Source organism: Oncorhynchus mykiss, chromosome 8, assembly GCF_057628025.1.
Source record: "Oncorhynchus mykiss isolate SJ-2025 chromosome 8, ASM5762802v1, whole genome shotgun sequence".
NCBI lineage: Eukaryota > Metazoa > Chordata > Actinopteri > Salmoniformes > Salmonidae > Oncorhynchus > Oncorhynchus mykiss.
The window spans coordinates 69,469,146-69,496,657 of NC_143029.1; the positions used below are offsets into that span (position 1 = coordinate 69,469,146).

The 27,512-nt window shown below is 41.9% G+C and overlaps 1 protein-coding gene across 2 annotated transcripts; it reads left to right on the top strand.

The window, feature by feature from the left end:
* Positions 1-26,799, top strand: LOC110530410 (tetratricopeptide repeat protein 39C). 2 transcript variants are annotated; one of them, XM_021613433.3, is made up of 14 exons: positions 15-526; positions 15,508-15,556; positions 16,376-16,504; positions 18,056-18,167; positions 18,417-18,798; positions 21,061-21,229; positions 21,434-21,527; positions 21,630-21,737; positions 21,969-22,078; positions 22,804-22,927; positions 23,145-23,242; positions 23,372-23,476; positions 23,605-23,643; positions 25,674-26,799. In XM_021613433.3, exons 1-14 carry the CDS (start codon positions 387-389, stop codon positions 25,764-25,766), a joined length of 1,752 nt encoding a protein of 583 aa, XP_021469108.3. In that variant the 5' UTR covers positions 15-386; the 3' UTR covers positions 25,767-26,799. The 2 variants fall into 2 exon arrangements, with proteins under 2 accessions (XP_090038538.1, XP_021469108.3); XM_090182412.1 differs by lacking the exon at positions 16,376-16,504 and having other exon boundaries at positions 1-526.
* Positions 26,800-27,512: the final 713 nt, after the last annotated feature.

A 27,512-nucleotide genomic window follows, 5' to 3' on the forward strand; every position in this document is an offset into this window, starting at 1 on the left:
AACGCTCATTGGCTAGTCCCTGTCGACAAGAAAAATATGATCGCGCAGCGTTTCTATTTCGGCACGTACCCCGACCCAGAGAAAGACGGACATACAAAAGGGTGAAGAAAACGATGTAACTCAACGGTATTGTTGTACCGCAAACACTTTTTGCTAGAATTAAAGTATTATTTATAAGAACATGAAATAGCCGTTGTTAGTTCGAAGTAGGCTACTGCTAGCAGGCTACTGTACAGCAGTTGCAACGAGACGAGGTGCAGTGCACACCTCCCCCACAAGTCTAGCCGCTGTCACTTCCATTTCACCGGTGTGTTTTGGTTCGATAGGCGGTGCGCGCTGACAATTTGTCAACCCGTTGTCGACACTAAATAGACGGGTTGTGATCGATGGCGAAACCAGAACCAGCCCAGCAACATGTGGAGGAGAAAGCGGAGGAGATTGACGACGCAGAGTTGGCATTTAAAGGAATAAACATGCTGCTCAACAACGGATTCAAGGAGAGCGACGATCTGTTCAGAAAATACAGGTCAGACGGTCCCGTTCCGTAAATAATGAGATGATAGACTATCACTGTAATTGGTTAATTAATTTAGGAAATATTGAAATTGAGGAGCTATCATATTCTGTTTATTTTTTTCGATTGTGCAAGCCCACGTGAAACGGATTATTATAGGCTAATGTGTTGCAATGTAAGTTAACTCATGAGTTTCACGTTTCAATCACCTACTACAGCAACAGCTCTAACAAATTACATCTTGACATTGGGTTCCAAGTGGCCCATCCAAGTGTTCAAGATCACAATGGGGACTCATACTGTCCCTCATCAGTTGTCAGTGTGCATTGATGCTTAAACATGAGACAAAAATAAATCACATTTTAGTCATTTGGGCCAAATGTGTACCTTTTGGCTAGTATTTGTGCCTACACACGTGGTATTCTGTCTGTGTGCCTGCACACGAGTCCAAGTACACACACACACACACACACACACACACACACACACACACACACACACACTTTTATTGGTGTATCCTCAAGTGGACCAAATAAGGAGGGTGCAACTGAGGGAACCTACACATCTCATGACATACTGTAGCCATTACTCAGTGAAGTGTGAAAGTCGTCCATTACACAGCAGATAAAAGCAAAGCACCTTCTTCCTCTAGTGTCAGTCTCTGTCACCCCTGCAAGCTCTCTCTCTCCCACAGAGCTCTGTCCGTTTGTAGACACCTCTCTCTCTCCCACAGAGCTATCTGTTTGTAGACACCTCTCTCCCACAGAGCTCTGTCTGTTTGTAGACACCTCTCTCTCTCCCACAGAGCTGTCTGTTTGTAGACACCTTTTTTCTCTCTGCTCACTTGCTCTGTCAATCTGTTGTTAAATACCTTATGTTGTTTCTCCCCACAGCTAGCTTCTTATACACCTCACTCTTGTCATGCTAGATCATTTAATTCAGTGTTTGTAGTTCTGTATTATGAAATGTTTCCCTTTTCCCCTCAATGTAAAAACTCTTGACTCCAAGCACATTTGCAATAGTTTATATCAGTATCACTTCACTATTCTGCTATTTTGAGAGGCTTGTTGTGATGAGCAAGCCAAACTGGACTAGACATATACAGTGAGCTACAAAAGTATTGGGACAGTTACACACTTTTGCTGTTTTGGCTCTGTACTCCAGCATTTTGGATTTGAAATTATACATTAATACACAAGTGCAGACTGTAAGCTTTAATTTTTGGGGTATTTTCATCCAGATCGGTAAACCGTTTTGGAAATTACAGCACTTTTTGTATGTAGAGCACCCATTTTAGGTGACCAAAAGTATTGGGACAAATACACTTGTGTATTAAAGTAGTCAAAAGTTTTTAGTATTTGCTCCCAAATTCCTAGCATGCAATGATTACATCAATCTTGTGACGCTGGATGTGTTTGCTGTTTGTTTTGGTTGTGTTTCAGATTGTTTGGGAGTAACTTATTGTAAATAAAATCATATGTTTCTATATACTTCTACATGAATGTGGATGCTCCCATGATTACAGATAGTCCTGAATGAATCGTGAATCATGAGTATGGTTACAAAGGATCAGAAACTTAGTGGTAAATATCTGGACATTTTTCATGGGAAGTTACGCCCTGGAATTTGGGGAATTTTGCTTAAATTCATTAAAAAGGTTAGCTTACAACAGTGGACCTTTTTTTGTGGGATACACAAGGACATTTTAGACCTTGTGGCATATTGTGGTTATACTATCCCCAATTCAATGGAATTGCAACCCTCTGCATGTACAGTGCATTCTTCCATCACATGTGCAGTGCACTCTTCCATCACCTGTACAGCTTATTCTCAAGATATTGCACACTAATGAGATGCTATTGAGCCCACACGACTAAACTGTCTGAGCCAAGGATGACATGCTCTCCGGTAAGTTTTGAATACAATACTGGGTGGGGTGAATATATTTTACATGACAAACATTATTTTTTGTTAACAAGTAAATAGTAGCCTACAGCGAAGTGTTTAAATTAGTGATGCACCGATATGACATTTTTGTCGACGATATCCAATATTTTCCTTGCTTGACACCTATAACCGATATTTAAAATTTTACCGGCCTTTTAAGCATTCTAGTACAGTTAAATAGTTAACACACACACACATGGACACAGTGGTCTAAGGCACTGCATCTCAGTGCAAGAGGCGTCACGACAGTCCCTGGTTCGAATCCATGCTGTATCACATCCGGCCGTGATTGGGAGTCCAGTAGGGCTGCACACAATTGGCCCAGCGTCGTCCGGGGTAGGCCGTCATTGTAAATAAGAATTTGTTATTAACTGATTAACTGACTTGCCTAGTTAAATAAAGGTTACACACACACACACTGACCAAAAAGTTATTTTTTTGTTGGCATTTAAGTATGTCCCCATTACCAGTAAAACCATAATCAAAACCAATTTCTTTCACTTACTTGCTGTGCTGTTTTGTTGTTCAGTCGTTTCATTCTCAACCAGGATTTCTATGGGACACCTTTTTGGTCTTTGCGTGTCAAAAGGTGCACGCTAAATAACAATTTGTTACACAGTGATTACACTATTACTCGTATTTCATATGTCACAACGATTCATCGATACGTATGCTATGATGCTGGTAAAGTTGTCTCGCGCGGGGAGCACGTGATGCCGCAGAGCTGAGCAGACGTTGACAAACCGACCTCTTCAAAGTTATTGTATTATTACCTAAATAACAACATTGAAACAATATTCTAACATCGGCTGATAAATTGTCAAGTACTTACCTTCCCAAAGAGCCATGGACCTCCGACCGAGAGACAAGAAGGACGACCAAAACGTTGTTGATTCCCAAGATAACGATAACTAGCTACAGCTAGCAAGATTAGCATTAGCCCTCATAACTCAGACGACAGTTCCAGACTGTTGCTCTCGGCAGCCTCTTGCGAGCCTGACGACATGCTGGCTACTATCCTCCGGGAAATTCAGGATGGTAACAAAGGTCTTTCTATGAAAATTGATAAGAAATCGGCTGAACTCCATTCTTCCATTGACGACCTGAAATCCTCCATGAATGATCTTCTCTTGAGAACGACTGAGGAAGAGTTGCGCATTAGCACAGTTGAAGATACCATCACTCAACATGACCAGGTTCTGATACAACTGTAGAAGGACAATGCTAACCTCAAAAACAAGGTAGACCAGATGGAGAACCAGAACAGACGTAGTAATATCCATGTGGGGGGATGGAAAGAGGACAGCGAGGGTCGTGACCCGGTCCGTTTCTTCACTCAATGGATCCTGGATGTCCTAGGTATAATCAACTTCCCCAAGCCGCTGGAAATCGAACGCGCCCACAGAACATCAGCGCCAAAACCCCGGCCAGATGAGCCCCCACGGGCCGTCCTGATCAGGTTCCTCCGTTTCCAAGACAGAGAGAAGATACTGCAACTCGCAAGAGCCAAAGGGGACATCACCATCGATGGCAAGAGGCCTTTTCTCGGATATGAGCGCGGATCTCGCCAGACGTCGCAAGCAGTTCAGACATGCCGCCAAAGCACTGAAGGAGAATAACATCACCGGCTACCTCATCTACCCTGCGCGGATGAAAGTTCAGTACAAAGGCCAAAGCCATTGGGAGAAGTGCACACTTTTCTCAAAGAACTGCGCAACATCTGAGCCAGGACAGTCTCTCTGGGGGATAAGATGCAGTTTGTTTGTTTTCTCTTATCTGAACTTCTGATATCTTCCGGTCGCTATAATTAATTTGTACATTTTCAACTAACTGTATCTTTCCGGGGTGAGTTCTATTACATTTACAGGAGAGTATATTTTGGTTTAGTCCATATCCACTGGGCGAAGCAAATAAGTGGGTTTATGCCCACTGCTGTCCCCCTCATTTATGTTAATCTTTTGAAAAGAGACTCAAGCAGCCCTTTACCGTGGGCCATAAATATCTATTCACAATGTTTGTTTTCAACTTAGAGAGCTCGCAGGTTTTAGTTTATGCCAAGGTTTAGCTAGTAAGAGCAAGATGGAAAGTGAGCAGCGACGTATCTCTACAAGTGTATTCATGTTTGATTGTTGGGATTGTTGTTTTAGTCTGACAATCGGGGTGGGTGGGATTTTTTGTATTTTTTTTTCTTCCTTTTTTCTATGTTTATTGTTTCCTTCCTAAAGAGACACATGGGTCACTTCTGTGTTCAAACCAAAGTTGAAACATTTCCTAACTATCTACATGTGATAGATTTCCATTCAGTTACATATTTGAAACCCAACCTATGCTTAATCCACTGAAAAAAGTCACATTCAACGTAAAATATCTTAATAACAGCCCGATTTAAAAGGAAAAGAGTCTATATATACATTAAGAAATTAAAGGCTGACATTGTGTTTTTACAAGAAACACATCTTACAGCCAGTGAACACAAGAAATTGAAGAGGGAATGGGTAGGACAAGTTTTTGCATCCTCTTTTAACTCCAAAGCAAGAGGAACTGCAATTTTGATAAGTAGACACATCCCCTTCTGTGTCAACAACACCATCTCTGATCCCTCTGGCAGGTTTGTTTTGGTGCAGGGGCATATGTTTTCAGAGTCAACAACACCATCTCAGATCCCTCTGGCAGGTTTGTTTTGGTGCAGGGGCATATGTTTTCAGAGTCAACAACACCATCTCAGATCCCTCTGGCAGGTTTGTTTTGGTGCAGGGGCATATGTTTTCAGAGTCAACAACACCATCTCAGATCCCTCTGGCAGGTTTGTTTTGGTGCAGGGGCATATGTTTTCAGAGTCAACAACACCATCTCTGATCCCTCTGGCAGGTTTGTTTTGGTGCAGGGGCATATGTTTTCAGAGTCAACAACACCATCTCAGATCCCTCTGGCAGGTTTGTTTTGGTGCAGGGGCATATGTTTTCAGAGTCTTGGATCCTATTGAATATTTATGCTCCTAACCTCGATGACCATATGTTTATTCAGAATGCCTTCAATGTGTCCCAAAGAATTAAACTATCTGAGGGGACAGATCATTTCCTATACTAAAGGGCTGAAGAGAACACGGTGCGGAACTGAGTGCCCTTGAATCTGAAATCTCAGAGCTAGAGAGAACCTACCAAAGAGGCCCAACTAAAGATCTATACAGGCTTTTGGTAAATAAAAAACTGAAATATAATATTCTGAACACATCAAGCGGAGAGGGCCATCACTAAATCAAAACAGTGTTATTACGAGCTTGGAGAGAAAGCTCACAGTATTGGCATGGCAACTGAAAGCAGAGGAAAGGACAATTAATGATATAGAAACTCTTACTAATGAGATCTTTCGACCCTACTGAAATTAATAATACTTTTAAGAAATACTATGAAGACTTCTACACTTCCCAATCAAGCGATGATCTATCAGAGATCAACTCTTTTCTCTCCTCTCTCAACCTCCCAGGGGAAGACAGCGAACGCCTGAGTGAACACTTCTCAGTTCCTGAATTGTTGGAGGCCATTAAATCCTTACCTTCTAATAAATCTCCTGGGGAGGATGGCTTCCCTCCAGAGTTCTATAAAGTATTTAGGGAGCTGTTGGTCCCCTGCCTTATGGAGGTACTTAAAAAAGCGAGGGAAGACAATTGCTTTCCAGAGTCTTTCTCTCAAGCAGTGATTACTGTAATCTACAAGAAAGGGAAAAACCCGCTAAAGTGCGCCTCCTATAGACCAATCTCTCTCCTTAACACAGATTGTAAACAGGTCACCAAGATGCTATCTAAGAGACTGGAGTCATGTCTTCCCCTGTTGGTCAACCCAGATCAGACTGGCTTCATAATTAATAGATTGTCCTCCCATAATCTCAGAAGGTTCTTTGATATAATTCACCTTGCTAACAAAAACAAAAAAGCTAGTGTCACAGTCTCCCTCGACGCTGAAAAGGCCTTTGATAGGGTTGAATGGCCATACCTCTTTCGCGTCTTGGAAAAGTTTGGTTTAGGTACCGTGTTTGTAAATTTGATAAAATCACTCTACAAATCTCCTAAAGCTAGGATTGCTACCAATGGGATTACTTCCTCCTCTTTCCCTCTTTATACGGGGAACAGACAAGGTTGCCCAATTAACCCCCACCTCTTTGCCCTCGCCATCGAACCGTTGGCTGAGGCTATTAGAACGTGCCCTGACATACATGGCTTTGAGGTGGGCCCCCATACCCATAAATGATCACTCTTTGCGGACGACCTTATCTTATTTCTAACAAACCCAGAATACTCCCTCTCTCACTTGCAGACCCTACTACAGTGTTATAGTTCTTTCTCTGGATATAAGGTACATTTTGATAAAAGCGAAATCTTACCGTTGTCTGTCTTTGACCATCATACCATCAAGCACAAGTTTCCTTTTAGATGGTTGCCTATGGGCTTCACATATTTGGGTATAATGGTGGATGGTAATCTGAACAAACTCTATAAACCCAATCTGGCCAGTTTGTTGCAAAAGGTGGAGGGTGACCTTTGTAAATGGATGGACTTACCTCTCACTCTACTGGGTAGAATCAATGTAATTAAAATGAATGTCCTGTCCAGATTTCTATATCTGTTTCAATCTCTCCCTATCCCTGTTCCCGCAGCATTCTTTTCCTCTCTCGACAAGCTTGACCAGACGCTTTATCTGGCACGGCAAAACCCCTAGGGTTGGCCTGGATAAACTGACCCTTGATTACAGTCAAGGGGGCTTAAACCTCCCCAATTTTAGAATGTACTACTGGGTGGCACAGTCTAGGTTTCTGGCTGAGGTTTGACAATGGTCCCTCTCCCTCATGGTTGAACATTGAAAAGCTTGAGGTAAATGATGACACTGGGGCAGAATTGTTTTACAAATGGGACAGAAAATCTATAAAAACCATCACAGACAACCCTTTAATCATACATTCTGTCCTGGCATGGTGCAAACTACATGAGCTGTTCGGACGAGGGGGATTCCTTTCCCCTAAAACCCCTTTATGAAACAATAGATTGATCCCTATGTTTTTCCAGAATAGTAACTTTAGACCATGGTCTGATAAGGGGATCACTTTTCTGGAACATTGTTACGAGGGAGTTCTTATGTCTTTTGATCAGCTGAAACAGAAATACCACTTGCCTAACAGGGACTTCTTTAGCTACCTACAACTACGAAACTTTATTAGGGTGACTCTTAAGGGACAATGGAACCTACCTAAGATGTCACCTATTGAACAACTCTGCCACGCAGACCAACCACTGTTCAAGACCATTTCCCGTGTTTACGATGCTCTTATGTCAGGACTAACACTGCTTGAGCTAGATAAACCCCGACTTAGATGGGAAAAAGATCTGGGTATTAATCTTGATGAGGGTCTATGGAGTGACCTATGCAGGGATGGTGTTACATCCACATTGAACTCCAGATACAGACTGATCCAGTTTAATTTCCTCCATCAGCTCTATATCACCCCATCTAGACTGCACAAGTTCAACCCAGATATCTCCTCCCTATGTTTTAGATGTGGCTCAGATGAAGGAACATTCCTCCATTCCACTTGGCAGTGTTCAAAACTACACGGTTTCTGGCAGGGGGTATGCGATACCATATCCTCAATTCACAGGGTTGCAATTCCCTTTAGACCCGGAGGTCTGTCTACTGGGCAACTTTACTAACACCAATCTTAGGCAAAGCCATACTATAAAGCTAACAGAAATATTGCTAACGATTGCCAAGAAATGTATTGCCTTGAAATTGGATTCCTCCCTGCCAGTTGCAATGTGGCGATGGGAAGTTAATAGTTGTATCCCACTGGAGAAAATCCCACTGCTTGAGGAATAAGTTAGACATAATCACTAGTTAACTACACATGGTTGATGATATTACTATTTTTATCTAGCTTGTCCTGCGTTGCATATAATTGATGTGATGCCTGTTAATTTCTCATCGAATCACAGCCTACTTCGCCAAACAGGTGGTGATTTAAGAAGCGCATTCGTGAAAAAAATCATTGTCGTTGCACCAATGTGTACCTAACCATAAACATCAATGCCTTTCTTTAAAATCAATACACAAGTATGCAGATTTAAAAATATATATTTAGTTTAATATTGCCTGCTAACATGAATTTCTTTTAACTAGGAGAATTGTGTCTCTTCTCTTGCGTTCCGTGCAAGCAGAGTCAGGGTATATGCAGCAGTTTGGGCCGCCTGGCTCGTTGCGAACTGTGTGAAGACCATTTCTTTCTAACAAAGATCGTAATTAATTTGCCAAAATTGTACATAATTATGACACAACATTGAAGGTTGTGCAATGTAACAGCAATATTTAAACTTAGGGATGCCACCCGTTAGATAAAATACGGAACGGTTCCGTATTTCACTGAAAGAATAAACGTTTTGTTTTCGAAATGATAGTTTCCGGATTTGACCATATTAATGACCTAAAGCTCGTATTTCTGTGTTATTGTGTTATAATTAAGTCTATGATTTGATATTTTATAGAGCAGTCTCACTGAGCGGTGGTAGGCAGCAGAAGGCTCGTAAGCATTCATTCAAACAGCACTTTTCTGCATTTGCTAGCAGCTCTTCGCTGTGCTTCAAGCATTGAGTTGTTTATGACTTCAAGCCTAACAACTTCCAAGATTAGGCTGGTGTAACCGATGTGAAATGGCTAGCTAGTTAGCGGAGTGCGCGCTAATAGCGTTTCAATCTGTGATGTCACTCGCTCTGAGACCTTGAAGTAGTTGTTCCCCTTGCTCTGCAAGGGCTGCGGCTTTTGTGGAGCGATGGGTAACTATCCTTCGAGGGTGGCTGTTGTCGATGTGTCCCTAGGTCATGCCCAGGTAGGGGCGAGGAGAGGGACGGAAGCTATACTGTTATACTGGCAATACTATAGTGCCTATAAGAACATCCAATAGTCAAAGGTATATGAAATACAAATGGTATAGAGAGAAATAGTTCTATAATAACTACAACCTAAAACGTCTTACCTGGAAATATTGACGAGTCATGTTAAAAGGAACAACCAGCTTTCATATGTTCTGAGTTAGCTTTTTTACATGGCACATATTGCACTTTTACTTTCTTCTCCAACACTTTTGTTTTTGCATTATTTAAACCAAATTGAACATATTTCATTATTTGAGGCTAAATTGATTTTATTGATGTATTATATTAAGTTAAAATAAGTGTTCATTCAGTATTGTTGTAATTGTCATTATTGCAAATAAATATAGAAATAAAAATATTAATCGTCCGATTTAATCTATCAGATTTTTTTGTCCTCCAATAATCGGTATCGGCGTTGACCGATCATGATTTTTCAACCTCTAATTTCCACCCCTCCAGTGTTCTACAAGAACACAGACACAAGGGACAACAGACACATCGGTCTCTACATTGCAGATGAGCTGAAGGCAGTCCTCAATGACCTTGGACGACAGAAGGTATTTGCACTGGTGACAGACAAAGCTGCAAACATGAAAGCTGCTTGGTCTAAAGTGGAGTGCTGCTCATGCATTGAATCTGCTCCTCAAGGACATCATGGCACTGAAAACAATGGATACACTCTACAAGAGAGCCAAGGAAATGGTTAGGTATTTGAAGGGTCATCAAGTTATAGCAGCAATCTGCCTCACCAAGCAAAGTGAGAAGAATAAGAGCACCACATTGAAGCTGTCCAGCAACACCTGTTGGGGTGCTGTTGTCATCATGTTTGACAGTCTCCTGGAGGAGAAGGAGTCTCTCCAAGAAATGGCCATATCACAGTCTGCCTATATGGACAGCCCCATCAAGAGGATCCTCCTGGATTATGTATTTTGGGAAAAAGTGGTAAGCAGCCTGAAACTTCTGAAACCTATAACAGTAGCCATTGCACGGATTGAGGGAGACAATGCCATCCTGTCTGATGTTCAGACTCTGTTTGAAGTAAGAGGAGAAATCCGTACTGCCCTGCCCACTTCACTGTTGCTCCAAGCAGAGGAAACTGCAGTTCTGAAATACATAAAAAAGCATGAAGACTTCTGCCTGAAGCCCATACACGCCGCAGCGTACATGTTGGACCCAAAGTATGTTGGCAAGAGCATCCTGTCTGGTGCAGCGATCAGCAAGGCCTATGGTGTCATCACTACCATGTCTCGCCACCTTGGCCGTCTGGCGAAGTACACTTCCAAGCAAGGGTTTTGGGATGGAGATGCAGTATGGCAGTCGTGCCATCATATCTCATCAGCGACCTGGTGGAAGGGAGGCTCTTTCCCGTTGACCAATACAAGGGTTGAAAAGTAAGTAGACATTTTGAGCTTGACAACAAGCCATCCTCAACAAGGTTGGAAAGTGAGTGAAGATGAGGCCTCAGTCTGATGATCAAGAGGTGGACATTGAGGAGGTCCAGGGATAAGACATGGAAGCCTGATAGTCTAGACACTAAAGCTTTGGTTGTCTTCCTATCATTTTACGGATATATGTTGAAAAGGTTTTTTGGGAGATGCGATGGATCATTCAATATTTCCTTTCTTTTGTTGTTCAGGGAAATCATCCCATGTTAAGAGTCAACTCTTTTAATTAAAGTTCAATTCGTAACTGAAATTGTTTTTATTTCTATTGGAAGGATTGAATAATTTGCAATTATGTCTACTTATAAGAGAAAAGGTTTGTTTCTGTCTCCATACGGTAAATATATCCAATGCAACAAAAAAACATCTACATTTGAAATGGTATTAATATTCATTTGCATATATTCCCGTTAATTCCCACGGAAAGTTTCCACCTCTGAATATTCCCCAAAATGTGCAACCCTAATGATGAGCGAGAAATGAATGCACAAATATAATACCCCGAAGACATGCTAACCTCTCATCTTATTGTAATGGTGAGAGGTTAGCATGTCTTGTGGGTATGATATTTGTGCGTGTACATTTTTCACTCATCATTATTCGTGATTCATTCAGGACTATCCATATTCATGGTAGCATCCACATTCATGTAGAAGTGTATAGAAACATCGATATTTTCATTTCCAATAAAAGTGATTCCAAAATGACACAATACATTATTTACCATTCATTTCTATTGAGCACAAAATAATCTGAAACTCGACCAGAACAAACAGCAAATGCATCCAACAAGTTTGTAAAGTCAAAAGCTTGATGTAATCTATTGCGTGCTACTGTAGGAATATGGGACCAAATACTAAACTTTAATACACAGAAGTGAATTTGTCCCAATTCTTTTGGTCCCCTAAAATTGTTGGACTATGTACAAAAGTGGCGTCATTTCTAAACGGTGTACCCAATATGGATGAAAATACCCATAAAATTAAAGCTTACAGTCTGCACTTTAACCTCAGCCAATGTATCATTTCAAAGGCCACTGTATATTAGAAGGATAGTTGAATTACTTTTTTTTGCTGTACATCTGTACTTTATCAAATAACGTATTCATACTTGCTTTTTAGCCAAGATCACAAACTAGTTGGGAGAATTGCATCTGAGTTAGCAGTGGTTAGCTGCTATGCAAGCAGGCCACAAACATTCATGTCAGTCATTGAATGTTCTTTATTAACTAAGGTTACGCTCTGAGAGGAAACAAGTTGCTGTTCACGTGATTTGCTAGTACCACCTCACTCCTCAAATATCATCGGCAACCTAATAATTGTCATCACTGTCCATACCTAGATCGACAGCGTGATTAGGCCTAAGTCGGTGTTCTTGTCTCACTATGAAAGGTCTTGCGTTGGAATTATAAGTGACTTACAGTTGTGCTCTAATATATTGGCACCCTTTGCACTTTACAATGGAGTGCCATGTTCTGTTTTCTCTTTCCAAACTGGTTCAATGGACATGTTTACCCTGTCAGTACCTGCAACTTAAGGTGAGAGAAATTACACAATAAACGAGAATCACCTGCCTCCAACCAACCAAATTAATTTGAATTCTTCTGAATTATTTAGTCCAGAACATTTATTTGTGTTTATTTTTAATTTGAGGGGAATTTCAGTTTGGATTGCTGTGCTGTGCTGTTGTAAATCAATCAAATGCATGTGTGAACACCAAACAAGTTTTCAATTTCAAATTATTTTAAAAGGAAGTAGTGAATCATTTTTTTAAATGTTGAAGGGTGCCAATGTATTAGAGCTCACCTGTATATTAAATATAGCATTGTTCTAAAACTTGATAGGCAATAGTATTAGGCAATGTACTGTAACTAGGCTACACAGGCAGCAGGTGAAGTGCCAATCAGTGAAAGTCAGTGATTACAGATTACACACAGCAGGCTTAGACACACACACACACACAGCCTTGTCTCCTGCTGATTTCTTAAATGTCACCTCTCTCACTAATTACATTGAGCTCAGAGCTCCAGAGAGAACGACACACTGTGAACTGTACGTCATAAGAGATGGAGGGAACTGAAAGTAGACCGCTGTAGACAAAATCCAGGCTGATCAAACTTCTGTTCACCTCCCTCATCCCATATTTCTATTCTGCAGGCTTCAAAATTAAAACATAATACGGATAGAATCTAGCCAACTACATTCTTGGAAATAATAACCTTCCAGACTTTGAGAAATGAATGCAACTACTATGACATGTTATCTTGGAGTACAAATCACATTTCTTAAGTACTTGCTTTTGCGTGACTCGCGCCTTTTAAAGTCTCCTGGTCATTTGCATGTAAAAGGATCTATGAGCACAAACATGAAGTTCATAGGAGTATGTCGGCGGTCAAATGAAAAGCTAAGACTATATGTGTTTGAGAAATTGAGGCATAAATACATTTTTCAACCATTTTCCATCCTAAAAATTAGGAGTAAGCAATGGCTTTGATTTCTGGTCAAACATGTAGAAAATGGGTCTTAAAAAACATCTACCAGAAAGTCTTAAAAGGTATTAGAAATGCATCAAAAGAAAAGGTTGACAAAGACCCATTTCAACGTATGTATGTATGTATGTATGTATGTATGTATGTATGTATGTATGTGTGTGTGTGTGTGTGTGTGTGGACACCCCTTCAAATTAGGGATTCAGCTATTTCAGCCACACTCGTTGCTGACAGGTGTATAAAATTGAGCACACAGCCATGCAATCTCCATAGACAAAGATTGGCAGCAGAATGGCCTTACTGAAGAGCTCAGTGACTTTCAATGTGGCACGGTCATAGGATGCTACCTTTCCAATAAGTCAGTTTGTCAAATTGCTGGCCTGCTGGAGCTGCCCCAGTCATTTTAAGTGCTGTTATTGTGAAGTAGAAATATCTAGGAACAACGCCTGATCCGCGAAGTGGTAGGTCACACAAGCTTACAGAACGGGACCACTGAATCGCACAGCGCTTAAAAATCGTCTGTCCTCGGATGCAACATTCACTACAGAGTTCCAAACTGCCTCTGGATCAACAGTAGCACAACAACTGTTTGTCTGGAGCTTCAGGAAATGGGTTTCCATGGCCGAGCAGCCGCTCACAAGCCTAAGATCACCATGCGCAATGCCAAGCATCAGCTGGAGTGGTGTAAAACTCCCCGCTATTGCACTCAGGAGTGTGTACTGAATCAATGTACTTACTATGACTGTGATTTGGTTTTCCCAACTAGCTATCTTAAGATGAATACACTAACTGTAAGTCGCTCTGGATAAGAGCCAAATGCCTGCTAAATGACTAAAATGTAATCACTTAATAATTCATAAACAAAAGTTTTACTTGTTACTTCTGTGAACTTTCATTATCCTCCCTCATGGGGGGCAGGAATGAAAAAATACACTATATAAAATATTAAAAATGTCCCTTCACTAGAACCAAACCATGAAAAACAGACCCAGATCATTATTCCTCCTCCACCAAACTTTACAGTTGGCACTATGCATTGGAGCAGGTAGCGGTCTCCTGGCATCTGCTAAACCCAGATTTGTCCGTCGAACTGCCAGATGGTGAAGCATGATTCATCACTCCAGATAATGTGTTTCCACTGCTCCAGAGTCTACTGGTGGCAAGCTTTTCACCACTACCAGCCTCAGAAATTACAGCCCAAATAAATTCTTCACAGAGTTCATGTAACAGACACATCTCAACATTAACTGTTCAGAGGAGACTGTGTGAATCAGGCCTTCATGGTCAAATTGCTGAGAAGAAACCACTACTAAAGGACATCAATAATAAGAAGACACTTGCTTGGGCCAAGAAACACAAGCAATGGACATTAGACCAGTGGGAATCTGTCCTTTGGTCTGATGAGTCCAAATTTGAGATTTGTGGTCCCAACCTCTGTCTTTGTGAGATGCAGAGTAGATAAACAAATCTCCACATGTGGTTCCCACCCACCGTGAAGCATGGAGGAGGTGGTGTAGGGGTGCTTTGCTGGTGACACTGTCTGTGATTTTATTTTGAATTGTGAAGGAAAAGAGTGAAGGAAAAGCATTCCAGGTGAAGCTGTTTGAGAGAATGCCAAGAGTGGGCAAAGCTGTAATCAAGGCAAACAAACGGTGGCTACTTTGAAGAATCTAAAATATATTTTGAATTGTTTGAGCACTTTTTTGGTTACTACATGATTCCGTATGTGTAATTTAATAGTTTTGATGTCTTCAGTATTTTTTTTTGCAATGTAGAGCAGATATTTATGTTTTTGGAAAACATGGACATAAAAAAATCAGCGATTTTACCCGAAATTCTCTTACCAAGCTTTGCATCTGCACAGTTCTAGTAAATATGTTTTTGTAAATTGTTATAAGTAATCCTTGTTCATAGAGTTGTTTGGTAATCATTTGAAATCAATGTTTTTTTTTTGTTGGGCATACATTTAAGTGAAAAAATCTGATTCAGCGCAATAAATCAACTCTGATATCCTCCAGCCATACCATCGGAGTTTGATTTAGTTTAACTCTAGCCCTCACCACACTTTTCCTGTCCTAGCTGTCTTTTCTTAAGAGATGATTCTGTTTCAGCTGTGCTTTGCAAGCCAAACGTCTATCTTAGTCTATTGACATTTGACAAGGCTCTTTCCTCAACCATTTCTGTTTCTCCGTCTCTCTTCCAGGACCCACAGTCCACTGATGAGTTTCGGAGCCAGTTTTGTCAGCTTTCTGGTGAGTAGTGGTGGAGAGGACAGAGGAGGTCAACATCTCGTACTGATTTACTGTATCACTGCTATTCTCATTTGATACTTCTGCAATGCAGACCATTGGAGTTAGGGAACAGGAAGAGATATCTATGTATTACGGAGTCTGTATTGTATGTTTTTTTATTGAATGCCAACGCGTTCAGTTGTTGGCTTTTGACAGTACATCTCTATCTCAAACATAGACCAACGTGTTCGTTCAGTTGTTGGCTTTTGACAGTACATCTCTATCTCAAACATAGACCTAGTCATAAAGCATCTATTTATTCAGCCAATCTGTACATCAGAAGGTCACACAGATAATAGCACACTAGGGATATCCTGATCAGTAGTCCTGCTGTGCATCCCCTGCTGCTGGACCACATACTGAATCATCAATGATTCACCAACCAACCTGATATAACTGGCTCACTGTGGGCTAGAGAACTGACTGGGAAAAAATGATTTTGTGCACATCTCTGAAAATATTTGGATGAAATATTACTCTGGGAAGTCCATGACTCATATAGTTGGATGTCTAGCTGTGCTTTGTATTGTTTTATGGAGCTGCTGATAGGATCTGTTTCTATTCAAACAATATGACTGCTACAGGATGATATCATGACGAATGAGATGACCGCTATGCTTTGTATTGTTTTATGTAGCTGCTGATAGGATCTGTTTCTATTCAAACAATATGACTGCTACAGGATGATATCATGACGAATGAGATGACCGCTATGCTTTGTTTATTACTCTCAGAGAAAGGCCTGACTGACTGGTACTGTGATTGTGGCTGTGTGTGTAGAATGCCATGATGACGTTTGAGGAGGAGAAGATGCAGATGGCCTTTGATGACCTCCGAGCCACTGAGAGACTGTGTGAGAGCGACAACACTGGGGTCATAGAGACCATCAAAAAAAAGATCAGGAGGAGTGTGGGTGAAGTGCAATACACACACACACACACACCTAATGAACCTCCAAGGAGCTCATACCTATTGACTGCATAGCACCTCACACAGCCCCTCTAAATTCACACGAGAGGGTTGTCAGATTGTTCGTTCGTAAACTGAGTGTTTCACTCTGAGTGTTCAGAGTGCACACTGGACACACTGGCCGAGGAGTAGGGTTGATCTGAGTGTTCTGACCTCACAACGGCAGTCAAGCGCCCAAGCTAGCTTGCTAACTATTTCCAGGAATGTGTGTGTGTTTTAAAAAAATAAAATTATATATATATATATATATATATATATATATGTTTCGGGTAGCCTTCCACAAGCTTCCCACAGTAAGTTGGATGAATTTTGGCCCATTCTTCCTGACAGAGCTGGTGTAACTGAGTCAGGTTTGTAGGCTTCCTTGCTCGCACATGCTTTTTCAGTTCTGCCCACAAATGTTTTATGGGATTGAGGTCAGGGCTTTGTGATGGCCGGCCCAATACCTTGACTTAAGCCATTTTGCCACAACTTTGGAAGTATGCTTGGGTTCATTGTCCATTTGGAAGACCTATTTGCGACCAAGCTTTAACTTCCTGACTGATGTTTTGAGATGTTGCTTCCTTCCTCATGAAGCCATCTATTTTGTGAAGTGCACCAGTCCCTCCTGCAGCAAAGCACCCCCACAAGATGATGCTGCCACCCCGTGCTTCACGGTTGGGATATTGTTCATCGGCTTGCAAGCCTCCCCCTTTTTCCTCCAAACATAACGATGTTCATTATGGCCAAACAGTTCCATTTTTGTTTCATCTGACCAGAGGACATTTCTCCAAAAAGTATGATGTTTGTCCCCATGTGCAGTTGCAAACCATAGTCTGGCTTTTTTATGGAGGCTTTGAGGCAGTGGCTTCTTCCTTGCTGTTGATATAGGACTCGTTTTAATGTGGATATAGATATTTTTGTGTTTCCTCCAGCATCTTCACATTGTCCTTCTGGGATTGATTTTCACTTTTTGCATCAAAGTACGTTCATCTCTAGGAGACAGAACGTGTCTCCTTCCTGAGCAGTATGACAGCTGCGTGGTCCCATGGTGTTTATACTTGCGTACTATTGTTTGTACAGATGAACGTGGTACCTTCAGGCATTTGGAAATTGCTCCCAAGGATGAACCATTACGTCATTTTCTGGAATTTTCCAAGCTGTTTAAAGGCACAGTCAACTTAGTCTATGTAAACTTCTGACCCACTGGAATTGTGATACAGTGGGTCAGAAATAATCTCTGTAAACAATTGTTGGAAAAATGACTTGTGTCATGCAAAAAGTAGATGTCCTAACCGACTTGCCAAAACTATAGTTTGTTAACAAGACATTTGTAGAGTGGTTAAAAAACAAGTTTTAATGACTCCAACCTAAGTGTATGTAAACTTCCAACTTCAACTGTATATAACATTGACAATGTTTACTGACATGCGTATTTGACCTTGCTCTAAAACTTGGATGTTGACATCTATAGATGTCACTGTGCTCACTGTCTGTTTTGCCTTCCTCCAGGACTCCCAGAGGTCAGGGGTGGCAATAGTAGACCGTCTCCAGAGACAGATCATTGTGGCAGACTGCCAGGTGTACCTCGCCGTCCTCTCTTTCATCAAACAGGAACTCTCATGTGAGACCTCATCACTTCTACCTTGACCTACATGTAGGATTATAGCTGACTGATGAACCATATGTATTTGACTGATTGGCTGCACTGTGTTGTTTCAATATCTGCTCTTGCATACTGATTTATAATGCATGTCCAATAAGTTGAATTCTATAATGCACATTGGTATGTAGACCATGTCTCTCAGGACTCAAACGTCCTGGTTTATGTGTGTTATTTCTCATGGACTTCCCCTCTCCCAAACCCACCCAGCATACATCAGAGGAGGCTGGATCCTCCGCAAAGCCTGGAAGATGTACAACAAGTGTTATAGCGACATCAGCCAGCTGCAGGATTGCAGCAAGAGGAGGTCCTCCGACCAGCAAGGGTCTCCCTCTCCATCCACTGAACAGGCCAACCGCAACCACGCCACGCCCCCAACCCAGATGACCAATGGGGTGAGCCCGGAGGCCCTGGAGAGGCTCAAGGGCTCGGTCAGTTTTGGCTACGGCTTGTTCCACCTGTGCATCTCCATGGTACCGCCACACCTGCTGAAGATCGTCAACCTTCTGGGTTTCCCTGGCGACCGCCACCAGGGGCTGTCCGCCCTTACGTATGCCAGTGAAAGTAAGGACATGAAGGCCCCCCTAGCTACGTGAGTAGGGGTACCACTACTGACAACAGGGACATTGGGTGTCAAAATGCATTTTTTTTGTGTCTTGGTTTATTTAGACTTTTTCTGACTGTGGTGACTGTTTGATTCTGCCGACACATCCACAGCAGACGCCAGAACACACATTCTGCCTCCCAAATGGCATCCTATTCCCTATATAGTGCACTACTTTTTTTGACATCAATAGTGTACTATGCAGGGAATTGGGTGCCATTTGGTAGGCAACTACAGCCTTTAACATGCCTGAAACCCATTAGTCAGGCCAAGAAGAAGGGCGGCAGGTAGCCTAGTGGTTAAGAGCGTTGGGCCAGTAACTGAAAAGTTGCTGCTTCAAATCTCTGAGTTGACTAGGTGAAACATCTGTCTGTGCCCTTGAGCAAGGCACTGAACCGTAATTTGCTCTGGATAAGAGCGTCTGCAAAATGACTAAAATGTAAACTGCTTTAATAATCGAGAGGAGCTGACCCTAGCCCCTGGTTAAACTGATGCCTCGCATCAATGCCTTGGCAGAAAACAAAGATTATTTTAGGAGGGGCTCCCGATTGGTGCATCGGTCTAAGGCACTGCATCTCAGTGCTAGAGGCGTCACTACAGACCCTGGTTCAATTCTATGCTGTATCACAATCGGTCGTGATTGGGAGTCCCATAGGGCGGCGCACAATTGGCACAGCGTCATCCGGGTTAGGGTTTGGCCGGGGTAGGCCGTCATTGTAAATAAGAATTTGTTCTTATCTGACTTGCCTAGTTAAATCAAATTTAAAAAATTGAGTACACATGTTCAACATTTTAAGATAAGATTAACTTTATTTTGCCTGAAGGAAAATTTGTCTTGGATATTCAAGTGCTGTTGCTTTCACATCTAAACTGCATGTAACGGTTGATTCTGCAGATTTTTGACTGTTATCTGCCGACTTATCTGCTGAGTTTGGTAGCAAGCTTTTCAACTTGAAATCAGTCGTATGTTTACCGACAGATGTGATATGTCTTGGTTTCTTGACTGGCCCTCTGAATGCTGATATTCACCAGTAAAACTCTCATGAACACATTTACATGCACACCGATATCCAATTATTATGTTGGATACTCAAGTATTCTGTTTTTGAGTTGGAGCATATAAACATCATATCCCGTTTACAAAAACCCCAAAAGTTTATAGCGGTTATGAGAAACCCAGATAAGATGGCTGGGATATCCTGATCTTAGACGGGATACGTTTGTGTGTTTTCATCTGATTGTCAAACAAATCCCTTCAAAAAGTAGGCTACCTGCGCAGTTCAATAATTCCATAATCATTTATCTGCTGATACGCCGTACTGGACCGTACAGACTACTGGCTACATTCACCCCTAATTTAGACAACGTTCTACTTATAGTTCGAGCTGACATGCAGCTTCTCTTGTCATAACTTGTTGCCCGAGAAGGTAGTAGTAGTGGTGAGTAGTGCTCACCAGAATTTCTAGCATTTGATAGAAAGAATGAATGCATTAGTACTTTACCATGTTAACTAGAGTACTATGTTTATTTTCGGGTTTGGGTAGAACATGCAGTAACTCCAAAACAGTGGAAAGATTGGTCCTGTGCAAAATGTCCAAATGTCATCAGCTTGACCGGTTTTAAGGAAATGAATAGCTGAGAAAACGATGAAACATTTCCGATAAGACTTCAGTTTGTCTTGGTTGCATATGTTATGTGGTTGAAATACTATCTCCTTGCATAACATTAACACAATACATTTGCATTTTCTCAAGAGATGCTGAAAGAAATCAAATTTCTCCACTCCTGTTCCTAAGATTCTTTTTTTAAACATTTGTATAATTTTACTCCAAGAAATGCATACTTCTGCAGGAGTTAATATTATATTACTCTACATGTGAGATGTTATAGGCCTACAGTCAGTGTCCATGTTTCGGGTACATTCCATTTAACCCATATGAACTTAAATGAGAAATATTATTTTTATTCATGGTCACTTGTGAGCGGGATATCAAAGGTGCCTGGAAACAGCTTATCCCCGAACTATCCCTTAAGTGGTATATGAGGTACTATCCAGAATACTGTGCGCATGTAAACGTGGTCACTGTTGTCATGTTGGGCCAGTAACCGAAAGGTTGCTGGATCAAATCCCCAAGCTGAGGGGTTGGGTTAAATGCGTAAGACACATTTCAGTTGAAGGCATTCAGTTGTTCAACTAGGAATCGTCCTTTCCCTTTCCCAATAACGAGGATTTCTGTCCCCCTGTGGCAGGTTGGCCCTCTTGTGGTACTATACGGTAGTGCAACCCTTTTTTGCCCTGGACGGCTCAGACACACAGGCCGGCCTGATGGAGGCTAAGGCTATCCTCCAGAGGAAGGAGCCTGTATACCCTAACTCCTCCCTCTTCTTGTTCTTCAAGGGCAGGGTGCAGCGCCTGGAGGTAATGACCTGGGTCATGTTCAGTAGAGGGAAAACATTTAAAAATGAGTTAAACAAGGTACAACCTGAACGCCTCCAAGTTATTTTTGTGCTATAGTGTACCCTGCCAAGAAATGAGTATAAATAACAACACAAGGTAACCTGTGTCTAGGACTGTGGCTGTAGTGTGTTGGTCTTCTTCCCCCTCTCTCCTCTCCACTTCCAGTGCCAAATCAACAGTGCCTTGATGTCCTTCCAAAATGCCTTGGAGCTGGCTACAGACCAGAGGGAGATCCAGCATGTGTGTTTGTATGAAATAGGTACACGCTTTTATCCCTCTTCACTTCAACATCATCTCTAACTAATGCTCTCCATTGCCTTGTTGTTTCTGAGTGACAGTCCATTCTCTCTGCTCTTCTCAGGGTGGTGCAGTATGATCGAGCTGAGGTACAGTGACGCCTACAGGGCCTTTCAGCGTCTGGCAACTGAGTCACGCTGGTCCCAGTGCTACTACGCCTACCTAACTGGAGGTGAGAGGGCAAAGGTTAGAGGTCACTCAATTGGTGTTGGGGTTAGAACATCCTCTTGTTTTCATTCTTTTCAAAGGGAAAATAAGTACTGGGAATGCTAATTCAGCTGAATGAAAAGCTTCTGAGCCTATTAGCGATAATGGCATACATCCCCTGATAACGGTAATATGTTGGCGTTGAGTTACCCTGCAGATTCTAACCCCTGGGCCTTGTCTCTGTGGTCCACTATAGTGTCCCAGGGAGCATCAGGAGATCTGGAGGGGGCTGCCGCTGTCTTCAAGGATGTGCATACGCTTCTGAAACGGAAGAACAATCAGATAGAACAGTTCTCTATGAAGAGGGTGAATGTGGGACTGGCAACAGCACATTTCTATAGATCTATACTACTGTTCAAAAGTTTGGGGTCATTTAGAAATGTCCTTGTTTTTTTTAAAGAAAAGCTCTTTTTTTTTGTCCATTTTAAAAGAACATAAATTTTATCAGAAATACAGTGTAGAAATTGTTAATGTTGTAAATTACTGCTGTAGCTGGAAACAGCAGATTTTTTGATGGAATATCTACATAGGCGTACAGAGGCACATTATCAGCAATCATCATTCCTGTGTTCCAATGTTGTGTTAGCTGATCCAAGTTTATAATTTTAAAAGGCTAATTGATCATTAGAAAACCCTTTTGCAATTATGTTAGCACAGCTGAAAACTGTTGTGAAAACTGTCTTTAAAACTTCTTTTAAAGAAGCAATACAACTGGCCTTCTTTAGACTAGTTGAGGATCTGGAGCATCAGCATTTGTGGGTTTGATTACAGGCTCAAAATGGCCAGAAGCAAAGAACCTTCTTCTGAAACTCGTCAGTATAATCTTGTTCTGAGAAATGAAGGACATTTCTAAGTGACCCCAAACTTTTGAACAGCGGTGTATGTGAATTATTACTTCTAATGAGAATTAATCTTTTTCATTGTTGTACAGTTTCAAGGTGATCTGAAGTCATTGTATGGAGGGAAATTGGCAGTTGATTATGTGGTAGGCAGAATTTTGCTTCTTGACTGAGATGGTAGTGTGTGTGCAGGCGGAGAGGCTAAGGAAACACTCCCCATCCAGAGAGCTGTGTGTCCTGGCTGTGATCGAGGTACTTTACCTGTGGAAGGCTCTACCGAACTGCTGCACCTCTAAGCTACAGATCATGAGCCAAGGTACACAGTGTGAGAACATACATCGACAAACTACACATGAACAAACTCTCAGTCCCAACTACCATGTTTGCAACACAAATCAATTATAGACTATTCTCTTTTGGTTGTGAAGGACCGCACACATACAGAACAATTTGTGTGAGTCGTTGTTGTGGTGCCATAAAAGTGCATTCCTGTGAATGTGGAAGGAAACTCAGTGGGTTGTCTGTCTCCTTAGTTCTGCAGGAACTAGATGACGTCTCTATTGCTGGCCTGAAAAACCTGCTTCTTGGTGACATACACAGATGTCTCGGCAACATAAAAGACGCCATTGAGGTTCTGTCTCACCACCCCATTGATATGTATTGAAAACAAAGTACACACATCATATGTATCTGCAAATATTAGTGTAATGAGAATAGTGAATGTTTACTACTCTTCATTATGTTTCATTGAACATTGCAGTGCTTCCATCTGGCTGCCGGAGATGAGGTGGGTTGTCAGAACAACTCCTATGTGCAGCCCTACTCCTGCTACGAGTTGGGCTGTGTTTTACTGGACAGCCCTGAGGTGAGCTCAGTGTATACAGTGTGTTGCAATATTGTATTGTGCAATGTGTCAACCCGGAGGAGAGAAAGTGTATGTTAAATACAGTAGTTGATTGAGTATATCTGATTGTGGTTTTCTTCTCTGCTCAGTCTGAAGCGAAGGGCAGAGCTCTGATGCTTCAGGCCAAGGTACAGTAGAACTTTCTTCCACCTATAGTGTATTTTTGGAACTTGTAGTTGTCAGTTATATTATCTGGAATGATGTGGGACTGGCATTCATGATATGCATTTGAAATGATTTACGTAGCCGACGTGAGTAAGACCGTTAAACAGGTCAGCATACACAAGGCTGCGGGGCCAGACGGATTACCAGGATGTGTGCTCCGGGCATGTGCTGACCAACTGGCAGGTGTCTTCACTGACATGCTCAACATGTCTGAGTCCGTAATACCAACATGTTTCAAGCAGAGCACCATAGTCCCTGTGCCCAAGAACACAAAGGCAACCTGCCTAAATGACTACAGACCCATAGCACTTACGTCCATAGCCATGAAGTGCTTTGAAAGTAATGGCTCACAACACCATTATCCCAGAAACCCTAGACCCACTCCAATTTGCATACTGCCCAAACAGATCCACAGATGATGCAATCTCTATTGCACTCCACACTGCCCTTTCCCATCTGGACAAAAGGAACACTTATGTGAGAATGCTATTCATTGACTACAGCTCAGCGTTCAACACCATAGTACCCTTAAAGCTCATCACTAAGCTAAGTCTCCTGGGACTAAACACCTCCCTCTGCAACTGGATCCTGGACTTTCTGATGGGCAGCCCCCAGGTGGTGAGGGTAAGTAGCAACACATCTGCCACGCTGATTCTCAACACTGGAGCTCCACAGGGGTGCGTGCTCAGTCCCCTCCTGTGTACTCCCTGTTCACCCATGACTGCATGGCCAGGCACGACTCCAACACCATTAAGTTTGCAGATGACACAACAATGATCACAGACAACGACGAGACAGCCTATGGGGAAGAGGTCAGAGACCTGGCCATGTGGTGCCAGAATAACAACCTATCCCTCAACGTAGCCAAGACTAAGGAGATGTTTGTGGACTACAGGAAAAGGAGGACCAAGCACTCCCCCATTCTCATCGACGGGGCTGTAGTAGAGCAGGTTGAGAGCTTCCAAGTTCCTCGGTGTCCATATCAACAACAAACTAGAATGGTCCAAACACACCAAGACAGTCATGAAGAGGGCACGACAAAGCCTACTCCCCCTCGGGAAACTAAAAAGATTTGGCATGGGTCCTGAGATCCTCAAAAGGTTCTACAGCTGCAACATCGAGAGCATGGTTGCATCAGTGCCTGGTACGGCAATTCCTCTGCCTCTGACCGCAAGGTACTACAGAGGGTAGTGTGTACGGCCCAGTACATCACTGAGGCTAAGCTGCCTGCTATCCAGGACCTCTACACCAGGCGGTGTCAGAGGAAGGCCCTAAAAATTGTCAAAGACCCCAGCCACTGACTGTTCTCTCTACTACCGCATGGCAAGCAGTACCGGAGTGCCAAGTCTAGGACAAAAAGGCTTCTCAACAGTTTTTACCCCCAAGCCGTAAGACTCTTGAACAGGTAATCAAATGGTTACCGGGACTATTTGCATTGTGTGCCCCCCCAAACCCTCTTTTTACGCTGCTGCTACTCTCTATCATATTAGCATAGTCACTTTAACTACACACTCATGTACATACTACCTCAATTGGGCCAACCAACCAGTGCTCCCACACATTGGCTAACCGGGCTAATTGCATTGTGTCCCGCCACCCGCCAAACCCCTTTTACGCTACTGCTACTCTCTGGTCATCATATATGCATAGTCACTTTAACCATATCTACATGTACATAGTACCTCAATCAGCCTGACTAACCAGTGTCTGTATGTAGCCTCACTACTGTATAAAGCCTCGCTACTTTTATAGCCTCGCTACTCTATATAGCCTGTCTTTTTACTGTAGTTTTATTTTTTTACTTACCTATTGTTCACCTAATACCTTTTTTGCACTATTGGTTAGAGCCTGTAAGTATGCATTTCACTGTAAGGTGAACCTATTGTATTCGGCGCACAGGACAAATAAACTTTGATTTGGAATATTTCCTTACCAGTATGTGCCCTTTTTAGGATGTTATATGTGATGTAGTAATCTGTGTTTGTTTCTACAGGATGACTTTGCTGGCTATGACTTTGAGAACAGGCTCCATGTACGCATCCACTCAGCTCTGGCTTCCATGAGGAAGGAGGTGGCCCCACCTTGACTACTGCCCCATTCCTCCACCATACATCCACCCTAGCTCTGCGTTGAGGGTAGAAGGATCTGGAAACAACTACAGAAGCCATCTTGATCTTCACTGTGATGGTTCACTGCAATGTGTTTGTTTCAGTTGACTTATGTTTGTATAATGAATGTGCCATCAAGTTTGTAATGCGTAGTTTACAGTAAATCTCCTGGAGGGATAGTGCAGACTACTGGAGTGTAATCGTGTGTTTCAACCAGATCAAATATGTACAGTAGTTGCTGCTGGGAGGCAAATGTAACTCTTTTTACCAAGGAAAAATATATTGGGGGAAAATCTGTCAGTGAGACAGCAGGTAGTCTAATGGTTAAGAGTGTTGGGCCAGTAACTGAAAGGTTGCTGGTTCAAATCCCTGTGCCGACTAGGTGAAACATCTGTCGACATGCCCTTGAGCAAGGCATTAACCCAATTGCTCCTGTACGTCGCTTTGGATACGAGCGTCTGCTAAATGGCTAAAATGTGAATAGTACCATATCTTTCTCCCATAAGATATGAAAGGGTTCTGATTGAAAACTGTGTATGACACTTCATTATAAAGCAGTGAACTTGTGCCATAGAAACCCTACTGTCTAGGTTTCTGCCAGATGACCTCAAAGTCCTGTTGCTCTTACAGTAGTAAACAATCTGAATGCACAATCCCTGTGCTACTACTCATCACCTGGCCATTGTCACTGTAAATTGACCTTAGGTTATACATTGTGAATCCATTAAAGATATCCTCAAACATGTTACAACGTTGTTACTTAAAAAAAACATGTTTTTACTGGTTTTAATAACAAGTCTATTGATATTGAAAGGGAAAACCCCTATTCATATCACTGTAAATATACTATAGATATGGTACTAGCTAAATTACATTGTCCTTTTGGCACTCACTTATGTGTATAACATCTACACTCTGCTGTACTTGTATTTGCTGGAGACTGGTTTTCCTTTGTTGCTGTGTTTTTTATGTATAAGATCATGTGTTAAAACAATACATCTCTTAAATCTATGGCCATTTTATTTCCATAATGTGTTTTAAGATGCATGTAGTCTCATGATTTATTTATTTGTTAGGGACAGTACATCTCAATTAACATTTCTGTAAATGGCAGATTTGGCCAGTTGGCTAGTTTTCAGCTGTAGCTTAGTTCTTTGGCAGTTAGTGATAAAAAAATATATATATATATATATATTTTAAATCACTCAACAGGCTTTAAAAGAATAGAAGCAATACATTTGAAGTAGTTCTGAAATAATGATTGACTGTGGTGTTCAGGCAGGCCTTCAGGTGCTTTACCGTTGAAAGTTAAATCAACACTTGCCAAAGTGATAGAACTGTCCATATTATTTGATGTAGAAATAGGTTACCTGCCAAGTTATCATATCTGATATGCCTCGTTCAAAACAACTGGTAACTCATTAGCAGTTAAATGCCTCATCCGCGTAGAGTGTTGAATATTCTGACGGGATTCAAGGATTCAAGAAACTATTCCTGCCTTCACAGCGGTCTTCTTCAGAGACGGTAGGCTATTCTGTGCTTGAATTCTAGTAGACCACAGTAGTCTGATGCATGTAACACTTTGAAACATATGATTATTGACCTAATCACTTTGCATTGTTTCGCAGAGAAACCAAGCATGCCCATTGATGATCTTATGAAACAATGAGAGCCTTTTGTGGCCCTGAATTCTAAGTTACTTTTTCTCATCAGCTGTCATGCTG

Bases quoted from the DNA above. Each gene is read 5' to 3' on its own strand.
- LOC110530410 (XM_021613433.3), top strand. From the start codon at position 387: ATGGCGAAACCAGAACCAGCCCAGCAACATGTGGAGGAGAAAGCGGAG. The intron at 21,528-21,629 runs GTACACGCTTTT...TGCTCTTCTCAG, and splicing joins TGTGTGTTTGTATGAAATAG to GGTGGTGCAGTATGATCGAG. The intron at 23,644-25,673 runs GTACAGTAGAAC...TTGTTTCTACAG, and splicing joins CTCTGATGCTTCAGGCCAAG to GATGACTTTGCTGGCTATGA.